Here is a 15834-nt window from a genome sequence, read left to right as displayed (position 1 = left end):
TATGCAGCCCTCAGCCGGCAATGTTTCATTCCATGCTTTATGACAGTAGAGGAAGATATGAGAATAAAGATTTGTGCAAACATTGGATATCAACAAAGAAATGCATCCTCTGTAAGGTCTGTTTTCAACAAGGCTTCTGACTTAAAGGTTCACACACACACACACGCACGCACACACACAAACTGACTTTAAAATGTCTATTTGCTTAATCCTTATCAAAAAGTCCCAACAAAGCACAACTGTAGAAACTCCAGTTTCATCCTCCAAGCATTACAACAAGCACATAAATATATAAATGTTTGTTGGTCATTTCGTGGCTCCCTTGTTTTGAAGCAGCAACCATAAAAATGTGATTCTTTGACATTTATGCAGCATGCAAGAAAATGAAATATATTAAAATCACTCATTATATATATTAAATAATTGTACAATTATACCTTAAAAATCAATAATGAGAAAACTTTTTTGCTCTATGTGTTTCAGATTAATGTCCCCACACTTAAATTAAAGAAACAGAGACTAGTCGATCACCCAAAAATGAAATATCGGTCTTTATTTACTCCACAAATTCTTCCAAATCTGTAAAAATGTCTTTGTACTGATGAACATTGACTATCCTAGTAGGACAATATGCTTTATAAATTTACTAGTTCTGTTAAAAGAAGATGCTGTGAACAATGTAGGAAAACAAACAGTTCTGGGACACTTTGACTACCATTGTAATTGGTGGCCAAGAACTGTTTGCTTACAAGCATTCTTCCAAATATATTTCTCGGTGTTAATCAGAAAGATTTGTTTTACAAATTTGGAAGAACTCAAGGGTGAGTAAATATTGACAAGAGTTTTATTTTTGGGTGAACGGTCCCTTTAAGCCCAAAGCACATGTCTGTATAGAACAAGAGCTTGAGTTATCGCATTAAAAACAAAAAAAATGAATCTTTAACATACTCCTCTTTAAACATTTGTTGCAGTTGAAGGATAAAACAGAGCAGTGGAACAAACAAATCAAGTGACTGAAAGCAAAGCAAATGTATTTTATTTTCCACGTGCATATCCTTTTTTAGCTCAATGGGCCTACAGCGCAAGCACTACACAAGTCATGCTGCGAGGGACACCCTAGAGACTCAGAGTGACTTTGAATGTTAGTACATTAGGGACCTTATAAACATATTGTTTTAAACTAGAGGTAATATGCTTGAATTTGTACAAATATTCCTATCTCCGTGTTCCCATGACGAGGATGCGTTCTTTGATTGTACAGAAACAGTCTCTTCAGAGGATGCTACTCCCAATTTCCTGCAACTTCTTTTATACTTGGACGTCCTGGCTTATGCTTTAGGCTTTTGAGATACTGATTATAGAATTTGCACTTTCCAGAAACAGCACCGTGCATAATACAAAAGAACAACAAGGGAATAAGCTGCACCGTGAGAGTTAGTTAAGTATAATCTACAGGGCAGCTTAACATTTCCGCACTGTATTAAAGTTCACGCTTGCACAGTTGGTTAAAGACATCATGTACAACAGTAACTGTATTGTAGTTTACAAGCAACCGGAAAAGGCTAAGCTGATCTGTATGCTACAAGCCTTTTTTTAATATTATGGATTTGATGGCACTGCATTGCCCTTTATCTCTGCTCTCTTTAGGGGGGGTCATAGATGTGCCATTAAAAAACCTGATAAAAACATTTCCCCTGAGCCTGCCACTAAGATATATGTCATTTCAATGCTTATAGTGCTAATGGAATTTTTTTATCATCCAGTAGAAGGAATAAATAGATGACATTGCTTTGCATTATTGGTTAACCTGTAAAACTGGCAAGCATATTTATCTGATCCTCGACAGTCTGTCTCTTGAGATCCAGACTCTCGTCTGATGAGATTCCAGTCAATGGCTGGAAAATACAAGGGCTGCGGTTTATTTCAAACGCTAGGCTGAAGACATGTGACGCATGAATGAATGTCCAGGAGCAAAATTTCATCAGATAAATTAAAGAGCGCCACCAACTCTGTGCAAGACTGTGTAATGAAATACAATATTTTAGTGAATTGGATTGCAATAGTCACACCCTGGGGTCAGAGAAAGATGAAATGACTTGCAACATTAGGTCTTGAAGATATTTAAATTACAAGATAAAAATTTATGTTTAGCAAAGAGCGTAATGAAATTTTGCATTCAAATCAGTGCATGATTCATTTAGAACACCGTGTTCACGTATCATGCCTAAGCAATTCTACAGTATATAGTTCTTATCATTATTTAAGGTTTACGATAGATAATGTTAAGTTCAGAAACTGCAGTGGTAGAGGAAAAAGTGAAAAGAAAACTGTATAAGATTATTGAAAGAGTATTGAACTCTGTGCGTGCAGCTATTTACTTAAAATAAAGTATTATATAAACTAACCAGTTGCTGATACAGCTTTCGGGGCGATAGTATTTGTACCATACAGTACATAATGCGATATTCTTAGTCTCTACTGCCTTTTAGTGGCTCAAATCAGAAATGCAACTCCTTATCATTTTACAGTATATGAGTTTGTTGGGAATATTTGTACTGTTTAATGGAATACTGTGATAAAGGATAAATATTGAAAACATTATAAAATAATTATATTTATATATTTGTTACTTTGCAACACAGCCAGAACCACATCCACTTAAAGGGGAGGTCTGATAGAATTTCACTTCTTTTAATTGACTTAGTGAGTATTGTAGCTGCTGGAGCATAATAGCTAAACATCTATTGTTTAGCACATCATAAACATAATAAAAACAAAAAATAGGCTAAATAGGACCCCTTTAACTTGTTGGGGTCAGCAATAGAGATGTAGACAAATCTGTGGCTGAAACTGTGAAAGCCTTTTTAAACAGGGCAATGTTGGGTAATCATAATGGTTACATGCATAATAACATTTAGTTAATATAAATTATAGATTTAAGCATTTCAAGCATTCAACATTCTCTAAAAATCTGGTATGATACATCAGTGTTTTCCAACCTTTTTTACCAAAGAAACCTCCATCAGTATCTAATGACATACTGAAAATCTTTAGCAAGTATGACAACAAGCAAGTTTCACTCTCCCTAAAACACTTTCTGTTCGGTTACCAACTTTCCTCAAAATGTTTTCTTTTGTGATGTAAATGATGACGGATCTTTCATTTTTGGGTAAACTATCACTTTAAGTTCTGAAGTTTCTCAACAGATTCCAACAATAAACTTGTCATTCCAGTGACGGTAACAGGCATTTTGGCCCGACAATTGCAAATCCAGACATGAACAAACATCTTCAATCCCACAATAGTTTGTTTCAGATTGGACAAATCCAGGGACAAATGATCATCATGGTTGGAAAAACTAATATATATTTTCTCACCTTTATGTATACCAAAATGTTTATAAAACGCCGTCTGAAATAGCACTACACGGTGCACTGTGGATAAGGCCTATCTAAATTATTAGCAGAATCAAAGATATCTGTTTGAATCAAAGACAACAATAACCTATAAAGTATAATAAAATAAAAGTACAACCATACAATTGTAACGTGGCAGTTCGGGAATGACACATAAAATGCATTATCTAAGCCCAAGGCAAGAGGAAAAACAATACCCACAGCGCGACTTCCGGTGTGACGTCACTTGCCGACTGCAGTCAGGATTCTGGACAAGCGAAGACCTGCGCACTAGTCTAGAACATAGCTCACCCTCACAGAGAGCAGTTAGACTGGCTACTACCTAAATATCTTCAAACCATATCTACTTTTATACTCATCATTTTTCTCCTTTTGAAGTACAGAATCAACATCCAAACTGAGTTTGCTTTAGTAAAGGTGAGTTTTGTTGCATTTAACGTTCAGTAAAATGGCTGCTGTTTTGAGAGCGTGACTGCAGAAAATGGCGTCGTCGTAGAACAATCACCTGGGAAGGTTTTTGTTAATTTTAGAGAGATATAATAGATTTACATCGGTGGATACTGCTTTATACTTAACAGCCGTGGCCGCTTACGGTGTTCGTTGGTTAGGTTAACTTACAGGAAATGCCAGGCTAAGCGCGGCGAAACACTGCCTGCTAGCTAGCAGTTAACGGTAAGGTTGGTTGTTTAAACGATCTAATGCCTCTCTTGTATGCTTGAATTCAATTTATACGGACTTAAGACTTTCAAACGCGTACAATGCTTAAAACGATGGTGGTAAGATGTAGTTCTTTTGTTATCCTCGTTAATGTTAGCAAGCTAAAGGTCTGGCCTCTTTTGTCATTACATGAGGCAAACGGAGGCTGACCAAACATTTGTACTTTTACATCAAATTCTTTGGTATTTATATGATCTGGATATCTAATACGAAGCGTGTTTGCCTTTTTGTGTTTAGATGAAGATAAAATCAGTAAATATGTTTTACCAGCGACGTGGGTAGCGTGTTTAATCTTATTGCCTTGTCTTTTTTCTTTATCTTTTCCCCATACAGTTCGGATTTCCCCAACCCTCCCTTTCATTACTATTCTTTTGAAGATTCTTCGTTATCAAGCCGCCAAAGTGGAGAGTGTGATTGCAGAAGGGGGTGCTTCTCGTTTCAGGTGTGTGTCCCACGGTCTTTTCTCTTGTATTACTCATCAATAGAGAAAAAAGACACACATGTTTGTAATTCTGTCTAATTGAGGATATCCACAGCTGTCTTCAAATTGCTTTCATGCTTATGCTTTGTTCATGTTAAAGGCTTCAATTTGAGGCACCTGGGTTAAATGGGCCTGTCCCAATGTTGCAAGCTTTTCAGGTCAATATATGTGTTTAGACCTGCTCTCAGATGAAACACCATAAACTTTGTGTAATGACTGGCATTTCTCTCCATCGCACACTGGTTCAGTTGCGTTTTAGACTCGATCATCTGCGTTGACGCCGCACCAATCGCTGTGAACAAGTGGACCGTTCAATCGATTTAACTTAACTCATGACAGAGGGGTAAACATTTGCCTGAACTTTAAAAGATGTGTTTTGAAGATTTTAGCTATTGATAATTTTTAACGTTATAGAAATTGATCTATAAACTGCAACCCACTTGGGATGCTATACAAATGTAAATTTCAAGACCTGCATGACAAAATTCTCAAATGAATTGGAGCAGTTACTCATAATTATTTACCTTATGTCCTTTTTTCTTATTTACAAAGGCTAAAGAGACAAAACACATGATGCAGCAATAGGTCCACTAGTTCCTGGTTTTGCTGCTTGAATATGTTAAACAGGTTACATTTGATTTTCCGCCTTTTCCCTGACAACGGATAGGATAGCACATAAGTGTTTAAATGGTTGTGTAGGGGTGGTTGTGCAAACAGCATTTTTACGTTCCGTTTTATTCTAGTGCTTCTTCGGGCGGAGGAGGTAGGGGTGCATCTCAGCACTATCCCAAGACTGTCGGTAACAGGTATGTTTAAACTTGTTAATATCAAGGCATCCGGCAAGTAGTGAAGATTAAAACATCTTTGTAGCATACTTTAGAGTCTCTAATCACTTTGTGTCTCTTTAGCGAGTACCTGGGGAAAACCCCAGGGCCTGGCCTTCAGAGATGGGTTCCTTCAAGAAGCACTAGACGAGATGTCAACTCCACTGAAAAAGAACTTCACGATGCAATATTTAGGAAAGTAAGAGGGTGAGTATCCTTGAAGTGAACAAATAGTTTGTTCAGCAGGAAGAACGAGCTTAATGAAGCCTCTGTTTTGAGCTCTTTTGTCCATTGTGCTTGAGGTCTTGTGAGCATTTTTGTTGCTTACCAGCTGATACACTCCAGCTCCAACTACAAATCTGTAAAACGCTGTCTTTTGTTGTAACTAGTATGTAATTTATGCTTTTTGCTTTTATCTTTCAGCATACTTAATAAACTGGCCCCTGAAAAGTTTGACAAGCTATGCCTTGAGCTTCTCAATGTGGGCGTAGACTCTAAACTCGTCCTCAAAGGAGTCATCTTGCTGGTAAGATACTTTTGTGGGTTTTTTATTAGGGATGTGCACGAATATTCGATCTGCAATAACCATTCGAATATTTGTATTTTTCATGAGAATAAAACTGTGTCACCATAAGGTTATGCTACCATTTCAGAGGAGCTTGGAGTTGTCACATCTTCTTTAACGCTTCACTTCATCTGTAATGATTTTATAATATACTGAAAATATAAAAAAATAGTTTGTTCCTAAATCTTTGTTCACTCAGATCGCAAGCTAGTTTAAATTAAGTTTATACACGGGATGCCCGGATCACGGTTTATGCTCGGCTCACATCACCATATTAAAATGTGAGTAAAACTGGTGAGCCACAGAAGTCGTTGACATGACTTACATTAGGTATAAAAATACCAACGTAATAAATAGAAACAAGCACTATGGTGCCATCTTTGTTTTGCAGGGTATTTTTTAGGATCTCTGCAGTCAAGTGGAGGTATCAAGCCGGTTTACTTTATTTATTATCAACATTATAAACAACCCAGATTTGACAAGAATATCTGGCTTTATTATGTTACCGGGAGTTAGAGAAGAGAGTTTTCTCTTTCGGCTTGTTGAACAGATTTTCACCAAAGTAAAATAGACCTATATGCTTGTTTTTCTTATCAAGTACATGTTAATCAAAATAAACAAGATAAGCATATATCACAGACTGTCAATATATGTTGCGTTTTGTCTGTTTTATTTTTGTTCGTTCCATGTAGCTTTAAATACAGTTTTTGTCTTTTTCCAAAACCTAAATACAGGAAATAATATTAATGCATTATGAATATTTAATGATAATTATAAGCTTTATGTGAGATTGTGACTAAATAAAAACGTAACAAATGACATCATTATGAACTACATTTAAATATTTGAGCTCATAAAAACAAATATTCGATTAGGAAATTATTGAAAAATTATGGTCCCTAGTTTTTATAATAAAGGCAAAATTGAAGGTTTTTAGGTTAAGCCTTTTTTATGACGTTTGATTTTAATACTGATTTGACTGAGGAGTAGGTCAGTTTAGGTTATGGATTTGTGTTCATGCAGTCGATTCACTGATGACCATGGTAACAAGTACATTTGGACTCTTGTACTTACCTGCTCGGATGCAGGTCATGACGAGGGAAATTTTCTTCGTGTGCATTCATATTTGTAGTTCGTTTTTTTGGTCCGGACCAAATCGAAAACACTGAATGACATTGAATATTTTAAAACGGAACTTACCGGACACCCAAAACAATGCTGTGTGCTGGGTTATACATGCTTAGTGTATGCCTTCGCATATGAGGGTAGTTTTAGCGAGCCGTAACTAGTTAAGACCTCATGAAGTGGTTAAAGCAGTCAAAACAGCGTCAGGAATTCCTTTGTTACATGCGCAAGCACAGATCTAATAAACACTCCTTTTATATCACTTGATTTTCGGGTCGTATGTTGTTATTTCCTGTTTTTGGTCTGTGTTGCGTGTACATTTCAATCGAACCGTGCCAGAGTTCGTTTGAAAGTGGGCCGATACCCATCTTTTCAGAGGTCTCGGTCTGCTTGTGCACCAGGGTTCGGATGGCAGCGTTCACACTTGCTCAAATAAACCGCAATAGCACCAGAGTTTGTTTTAATCAAACCAAACATTGCATATGTGAACACACCCTTAGTCTTCAGAAACAGCTTACAGGAAAATTTGAACTCACAATCTCACTATTAGAGGTCTTTAAAGTGTGTACACATTTTCAATTCCATACTTTTTTCTGTAGATCGTAGACAAAGCCCTAGAAGAGCCAAAATACAGCTCACTCTATGCTCAGCTATGTCTGCGTTTGGCAGAGGATGCACCAAACTTTGATGGCCCATCACCTGAAATCCAGTCGTCACAAAAGCAGAGCACAGTAAGTATTCCTGTTATGTAGCTTGGCTGTATTTTACTAGAGTCATTACAACCTGGAATTCTGTTGGTGTATATATTCTCGATTTAAAGTCAACGTCACTGAATGGAAATTTATGATTAGAGTGGGTGATAAAAACATGTGAAATCCAGCATCAGCTGTTTGTCTTGCTGACTATACAAAATCAGCATTCTTTAAAGATATTGTTCTTAAACTTTTAAAGCAGGTTTTAGTTTTGATACAGCTGTAAAGTCAACATTTTTCACCTTTTTCTACTGGTTTCATTTTCTCATTGTGCACCATCCTGTTTATTCCTTGTAGACTTTCAGAAGACTTTTAATCTCTAAGCTTCAAGATGAATTTGAGAACCGCACCAAAAATGTTGACCGTGAGTAATTTCCCCAACATTTTATTTTATTGCAAAGTACATTATCTTTCTCTCGGCTGGTTTCTAACTTTTACATTTGTCTCTTAATTTAGTCTTTGACAAACAAGACAACCCTCTATCCTCTGAGGAAGAGGAGCAGCGTGCCATCGCCAAGATCAAGATGCTTGGCAATATCAAATTCATTGGAGAACTTGGCAAACTCGACCTCATCCATGAGTCTATCCTTCATAGGTGCATCAAAACAGTATGTTATTCCCACTTAACTTTTCAAACACTCTTTGGCCTGGTTTCATAGACAAGGCTTAGCTTAAGCCAGGACCATGCCTTTGTTAAATTAGAATATTTAAATCGGTTTGTTTAAAATGCTTTACGTAATAACCTTTCTGGAGTGCATCTTGAGACAAAACAATTACATATTTAAAGATGTCTGTGCAATTGATTTTCAGTAAAGCCAGCTCTTCTGTAAAAACAGGCATTGGTTTCTCTTGATTTTGTCATTTGTGATTCATCTATAGCTTTTGGAGAAAAAGAAGAGGGTCCAGCTCAAGGACATGGGAGAGGATCTGGAATGTCTCTGTCAGATAATGAGGACTGTGGGGCCCAGACTCGACCATGAAAAAGCCAAGGTACCACTTGAGCCAAGAACCATTAAAACTGAAAGGTTATGAACTGGACCTATTAAATTGATTATATTTTGTCATTTTGCTCCTGTTAAAACACAGTAAGTACTGAATAATTCTTCGAACTGGAAGATTTATTCGTGAACTGTTTGTTATAGGCTAGTGTACATTTCTGATTGTTAAGGATCATAAAGAATGAGTTTCAGCTAATAGTCAAATGAAATGGTGACAGGCTCATTTTTGTTTTAATGGACTGGAATGATCTGCTTTTTCCTGTCACATTCCTACATGTGCTGTTTAGAATAATGTCATTGTAAAATAGAGGGAAGCAGTTGTTGGATAGTATCAGATATTTCAGACTGGTTTCCTTGTTTTTGTCTGAGAATAAGCTCAGTCTTGTTAGTTTTTCTCAAGCAGTTTTAAGAGGATGATTCAGCCTTTGTGTAAATATAAAGCATTAAAACTCTCATGCTGTGAGCTGTTTAACGAATGCCTTTTCAAACGCTTTTGCATCCTCCACAGTCTTTAATGGATCAGTACTACGGCCGTATGCGATCCTTAATGAACAACAAGGATTTGCCTGCAAGGATTCGTTTCCTACTGCAGGACACCGTAGAGCTGAGAGAGAACAATTGGGTTCCTCGTAAAGCTTTTATCGACAATGGACCTAAGATGATTAACCAGATTCGTCAAGATGCAGTGAAGGTGAGCATTAATTTGTTTTTACATAAGTTAAATAAAAATATATGTATATGACACATTTTATTGCTGGTGAGTAGGGGTGTAACAAAACTTCTTCGTATGTTGTTTTGCGATGCGCATCGTAGAGAGATGGTGATATTTATGATATGATTAATTCTATTCATTGAGCGGTCAAGACACTACCTACTCTGCACCAGCTCGTCATGTGTGCTCATCTCACATGTGCAGTAGAGAAGTCTCTGGGAGAATGTGAAGCGCAAGACGCAATTTGTGTCTCCACGTGGTTTACAAAGTGTCTTATTTTCCTTCACAATGGTCAGTAAAACACATCAAAATTGTAGCGTGACTGCTGGCGACAAGCTAATGTGAGATGCTGCATCACATGATATGCAGCCTAAAGTAAGCCTAAAGAAACCAGAGCTGTACCGATTAGAGAAGTGATGAAGGGAGTCGTACTATACATTAAAAGATTGGATGACATGCTAAAAAAACAAGTATGTGAATTGCATGATTGAAGAAATGTAATACAGTTTATGTAATATGTCTTTTAGAAAGATATTTATCATTCATTACGGTCTCGAGGAAAGACCGTGCAGTTTCAAAGGGACTTCAGCCAATAGGGTCTGAGAGTGAGCTCTCTGAGCGTTTGTTTGGTTGTATGTACTGAATGAATACGCCCTTCACTAAACGAACGTGTCAATTGAGGCAAAATGAGATTGAATGAACTGGTACATGTTGTTCATGGTCTAATATTCTCTGTGTCACGACAATGCATATCCAGTAGTTACTGAACTTTTCTGAAAAATAAAGGTAATGACCTGGTTTAATTCTAAGGTAAAGTAAGTTTTGAAAACCATTAAATCTTTTCTATGGAACATTTCATTTGTTAACCCAGATAGATTTTAGTAGACTAAATATAATGTAGATTTCGTCGAATAATACAGAAATGATGGGATGTCTAAAACTAAATCAAAATTGACAATGATATTGATACACCCCTACTAGTGAGACTAAAATACTACTACAAAGTGATTTGAGCGTAACGAAAGTGTTGAGCCTTATGGGTTTTTTTTTCCTGAAGGATTTGGGTGTTTTCATTCCACCCATGAACCATGGAATAAGAATGGACTTCTTCCTAGAAGGCCACTTTATGCAGAATAAGATGAAACTGGACAGGGAAACTCTTGGGGGATTGGCAGATATGTTTGGTCAGATGCCTGGTGAGTGTGCAAATTCTTCTATATGATCACTTTAATGTTTGAAGCTTCTTAACTAATCTGAATATTACTGAACGTTTCTGCTGAATGTAATAGATCATGTGGCTGTTTTTCCCCTTTTTTTATCTGCAGGCGGTGGCATTGGGACTGGTCCAGGTGTGATCCAGGACAGATTCTCTCCCACCTTAGGGCGTCACCGTGGACACATGGCTTCTCAACCACAGTCACAGTTTGACTTGGGTCTGAAGCCTTTTGTCAAGTCTAACCAGGTAGGCAGGTGGTAAATTCCTGAAAAGCCTAATGTCACTTTCAAAACGTATTAGAAGATTAAGTTTGCTAAATGATTTCCACAGGGACAGAATCAACATTTTCAAAGTCAGAACCATTCAAACCAGCAGCAAGTTCAGTCCAAGGACATGCCTCCACGCTTCAAGAAAGGGCAGCTCAATGTTGATGAGGTAAATCGGAGGCATACGATAGCTGTTGAGTATAAACCAAAACATCTAGCACCCTGTGATTATAAAATGACGCGTTATTCTGAGGGATCCCACTGGATGGCAGTATTCTTTCTTTATCTGTTTCTTGCTTCTTTCTAGTCTTTTCTTCCTACTTAAAGCACTTCTGCTATCCCTCATTCTTTAACTGTCTACCAGTCCACTGATTGCGATTATGAGATATGAGTGTGTGAATTTTTGCCATTTTTGTATTGTAGTCATGTTATTAGCATGACAAGCTTTGCTTTGTTTTACCACTTCTCACAGATCAGCCTCCGACCAGCTCAGTCATTCCTTATCAATAAAAATCAAGCAGCGAAACTACAGTCCCAGATCCCCACTATGATTCCTCCCAGTGCTCAGCCTCCCCGCACACAGACTCCACCACTCGGACAGGTAGAAATCCCTTTCTTCCATTAAAGCACTAGGGCTGGACCGGAGTATTCGTTTGTTGGCTTGGCATTCGATTTTAAGTTGAGATTTGAATATACTTTTTTTTAACATCTGGCATCCCCTCGGAATAGGTTGTCATTCACGCTTAAATATTAATTGCCATGAATGTCGTGATTTAGTTATCTGGAAGAGAAGACAAAAATGCAGGAGACATCAGGTGTGTGGAAACACTTTAAATTCAGTGAGGACAAGACAAATGCAGTTTGCCAAATATGCGATTTGAAACTGGCCTACCACTAGGGTTGGGTATCATTTGGGTTTTTCCGATACCGGTGCCTGAATCAATACTTTTAATAAGGAGCCACAAAACACCTGTGGATGTCATTTTATTAAATAATAAAAAATTCACAGTAAATTAAGTAAATGTGAAATGAGCATGGACCCCAACATAGAGAGATGTTATTATGTATTTATCGTCTTGCATTCTCTGTGTTCTCTTCAGCCTCCTCAGCTTGGTCTGAAAACCAACCCCCCTCTGATCCAGGAGAAACCTCAAAAAACTATTAAGAAACCTGCACCTACCAAGGAGGAACTGCTGAAAATGACCGTATGCCATTCAAAGCTTCTGCATGCGTTCAAAGCTTCTGTATGACATCACTAGATATCAGACTCTCATGTTTTCCACCTATCATGTTTTGTTACAGGAGACCATGGCGACTGAGTATCTTAACAGTAAGAACATGACGGATGCTGTCAGTGCCGTGAGAGAGATGAAAGCACCTAAACACTTTCTGCCAGAGATGTTGAGTAAGATCATCTTGTGTTCTTTGGAACGGACAGATGAGGATCGGGAGCAGGCCAGCACTCTCATTCATACACTGCGAACCGAGGGCTTCATCACTGGAGAGAACTTTATGCAGGTAAGTTAACTAGTCACATCAATAATGCTGCTAGGGATGCTCATATTGACTGTTTAAGCGATAGTCAAAATTTTGACAGCTTAATACCGCGTTCAATGTTTTAAAAGGCATGTTGATCATATAAAATGATTAAAAAAATATTATTAATGTGTTTTTAAATAACTTTTAAATCATACACTTTTTTTTGTTTTCTTAATGGTGAAAGAAAAATATGCTATATATGTTAACTCACGGAGCGTGCAGACGCGTGCGACCAGGTGTAAATGCCCTCCGAAATGTTTAACGGATTAAAATCCGATCAGGCAAACCATTTGACAAAACTGTGTAATTCTTCTGATTGCTGAGGCCACATTTGTCAGGGCTTTACTCTTCCTAACAGTGTGCACTGGCAGCCTTGCTTTAGCTCAAGTTTATTGATTTAAATGTAGATTTATATTAAAATGTTATCAATGGTTAATGTTCGGATAAGGTGTGTTGGTTCTTGGTTAGGGAAATTAACCAGAATGAGCATCCCTAGATGCTGCACATCACCTGTGGAGCATCAAGTCAAACAATTGTATGGTTGTCTGCAGGCTCTACTGAATGGATTGGATCAGTGCCCTAAGATCGAGGTGGACATTCCTCTGGTTAAGTCTTACCTGGCCCAGTTTGCAGCTCGGGCCGTCATCGCTGAGCTGGTTAGTGTGGCCGAACTGGCTCATCCGCTGGAGAACGGAAATCACTTCCCCCTGTTCTTGCTGTGTCTGCAGCAAGCTTCCAAGCTGAAGGACCGTGAGTGGCTCACAGATCTCTTCCAGCAGAGCAAGGTCAACATGCAAAAGATGCTACCTGGTACGTCTGTTTAGCCTGATTCAGGCTTCTTTAAACTGTAATCTTTGTCTCGTTTTATAATAATGAAATATTATTTAAAACTTAATTTTAAGAATAATGTGCACGGAATTGTAAGAAATAGGATTAGAGACATTTTTATGGAAAAGTGAACTCTGTGGCTTAACTGTTCTGCTTTTATGTTGCTTAGAAATTGACCAGAATAAGGATCGTATGCTGGAGATTCTGGAGGGGAAGGGTCTGAGTTTCCTTTTCCCCTTGCTAAAACTGGAGAAGGAACTTTTGAAGCAGATCATTGCAGACCCTTCCCCTCAGTCCATCTATAAGTGGATCAAAGACAATATCTCTCCCAAACTCCATACTGATAAGGGCTTCATCAACATACTTATGACCAGGTATTGTACACTAAATCTGCACACAAACTATTGCGCTTTTCAATTATCTCATATAAGCTTTTATTTAACAAGGCCTTTTCCCTTTTAACAGCTTTCTGCAGTATATCTTGGCTGAGCTAGGTGTGTCTGAAGGGGGTGAGGAACTGTCCTCTCCTTCGAAAGAACAGCTTGATCAGGAGAAGCAACTGCTACTAGCCTTTAAGCCAGTCATGCAGAAGTTCCTTCACGATCACACAGACCTGCAGGTCAGCGCTCTATACGCTCTGCAGGTGCACTTCAACACCAACGTTTTCCCAAAAGGTAATGCAGCTACTTGTATAAAAACATGTTGCCTGACCCAAACTGTGACCTTGTGATGGGAAATATGATTTTTATTTTGTAATTTTAGGTATGTTGCTTCGCTACTTTGTCAACTTTTACGACATGGAGATCATTGAGGAGGAAGGTTTCCTCGCATGGAAAGAAGACATTTCTCAAGAATTCCCTGGGAAAGGAAAAGCCTTATTCCAGGTATTTGTTTACGTTAAGCTGTTGTTATGTATTAATCCTGTTCTCATGAGAAGTTTTTTTCCTCATAGTATGATAAGATAAAATACAGGTGTGTCTTGCCCTCAGGTGAATCAGTGGTTGACTTGGCTGGAGACAGCTGAAGACGAGGAGTCAGAGGAGGAAGCCGACTGATGAACCAGGCCAATCCTCCCCGTGCATTCTTGTATCCTGATAGATAACATGCCATCTTCTCTTTGGTCCCTTCACTTTTTGCTGTAATTAGCTCTTACCTACACTGCTGCTAGGCTCATGAATTAACCGCAAGACAAATGAATGCCATCTTTATCATATTATTTCCTTGTGCTTGCATCATAGCCAATGTCAGGTGTGTCCGTTTTGAGTTTGAGATGATAAAACCACCGCGATGCTTAATCGGTATACATATTTCTTTGTCTCCGGGTTTGGAGGAAGACATGGAGGTAAATGTGACAATGTCCCATCTTTCTTACATGTGTAACCTGGTTTGTTTTTTCGTTGTATAAGAGTGGATAGAAAACGGTTTTGTGTCCCAGCAGAAGTGAAGCTGTCCATATAGAAGCAATAGTTTGTTGTCTTATTGGAGATGGATTAGAATTTAAATTGCGAGATCCTGGTTGAGTGGCCTTCATAGGTTACGCTGTAGACGCTTTGTGTTATTCTGGGTCCGTTGCAATATCCTTTAACCTTCACGTGCATGATTTTAAAAATAATCTGTTAAACTGTAATCACTGACTGGTTGCTATAAATTTCTAGCGGTTTCCATTTCTACCTCCTTCTGAATAATCTTTAGTGCTGGCTTTAGACACTTCTAAAGTCTTGAGATCCAGTGAATCTGCATAGTCATTAAGACAATTTCGTACAACACACTACCTAAAGCCACAGCTTGCAGTAGATCTGAATGTCTAATGAAGATATGTGTTAGTGAGAAGTCCAGCTACCTGAATGAATGCCTCCACTGCCCCAGCCTTACTTATTGTCTGCTGTGTGTTCTGACAAGGTAACTGAAATGTAATCTATTACAGCAATAGTAACATCGTTAAGGCCCCAGCAATCTGCTGCAAATGAAACATCTTTAAACGTGTATCTGGTGGATTATTTTAACTTGCATTTGGATAAGTCATTAAAAGTAAATAAAAAAAAATTATTCCAAAAGAAGAAAAGGCTTCTGCCCTTGTTAATAGATGGTTTTACAACAACCGTTTATTGACAGGTGTTTTAATTATATTTGACAAAGTTATTCTTGTTTGTTAAACTGCAATCCAGTTGTAAGACATTAAATGGCTTATGATTGTCATTGTAAAGCATATTTTGCTGTATTCATCACCACTATTGCTGAATTTACAATAAAGAAAATACTTGATCAATATATTAACTTGTTGTCAGTTTTTTGAGATGCTAAGATTTTCAATACATGAAAATTTCAATTACGTTTCCTCCGTCAATATAGGTAGGATCTTTTAAATTTGAAAAATATTTAAGTTAAAGCAAACTAA

General features: G+C 37.8%; 1 protein-coding gene across 5 annotated transcripts; it reads left to right on the top strand.

Moving 5' to 3' along the window:
- Positions 1 to 3598: 3598 nt before the first annotated feature.
- On the top strand, positions 3599 to 15711 carry eif4g2b (eukaryotic translation initiation factor 4, gamma 2b). Of its 5 annotated transcripts, none has more exons than XM_079465534.1 (21): positions 3599 to 3833; positions 4467 to 4575; positions 5358 to 5420; positions 5523 to 5645; positions 5862 to 5964; positions 7728 to 7859; positions 8178 to 8244; positions 8337 to 8488; positions 8760 to 8870; positions 9387 to 9569; positions 10648 to 10786; positions 10916 to 11052; positions 11137 to 11241; positions 11545 to 11673; positions 12173 to 12277; positions 12375 to 12590; positions 13163 to 13421; positions 13609 to 13813; positions 13905 to 14113; positions 14202 to 14323; positions 14429 to 15711. In XM_079465534.1, the coding sequence occupies exons 8-21, from the start codon at positions 8405 to 8407 to the stop codon at positions 14492 to 14494; spliced, it is 2070 nt and encodes a 689-aa protein (XP_079321660.1). In that variant the 5' UTR covers positions 3599 to 3833; positions 4467 to 4575; positions 5358 to 5420; positions 5523 to 5645; positions 5862 to 5964; positions 7728 to 7859; positions 8178 to 8244; positions 8337 to 8404; the 3' UTR covers positions 14495 to 15711. The 5 variants fall into 5 exon arrangements, 3 of the variants coding, with proteins under 3 accessions (XP_079321660.1, XP_079321658.1, XP_079321659.1); XM_079465532.1 differs by lacking the exons at positions 3599 to 3833; positions 4467 to 4575 and adding exons at positions 4751 to 4957; positions 5167 to 5241; XR_013787196.1 differs by lacking the exons at positions 3599 to 3833; positions 4467 to 4575 and adding exons at positions 4771 to 4957; positions 5167 to 5241 and having other exon boundaries at positions 13163 to 13320; positions 13734 to 13813.
- Positions 15712 to 15834: the final 123 nt, after the last annotated feature.

This window comes from Barbatula barbatula (genome assembly GCF_947034865.1).
Source record: "Barbatula barbatula genome assembly, chromosome: 10".
In the NCBI taxonomy this organism is placed as follows: Eukaryota; Metazoa; Chordata; class Actinopteri; order Cypriniformes; family Nemacheilidae; genus Barbatula; species Barbatula barbatula.
Note: the sequence above shows the minus strand (reverse complement) of the source record. Positions and strands in the feature narration are given on the sequence as shown.

Bases quoted from the DNA above. Each gene is read 5' to 3' on its own strand.
- eif4g2b (XM_079465532.1), top strand. The intron at 8,489-8,759 runs GTATGTTATTCC...ATTCATCTATAG, and splicing joins TTCATAGGTGCATCAAAACA to CTTTTGGAGAAAAAGAAGAG. The intron at 11,053-11,136 runs GTAGGCAGGTGG...TGATTTCCACAG, and splicing joins CTTTTGTCAAGTCTAACCAG to GGACAGAATCAACATTTTCA.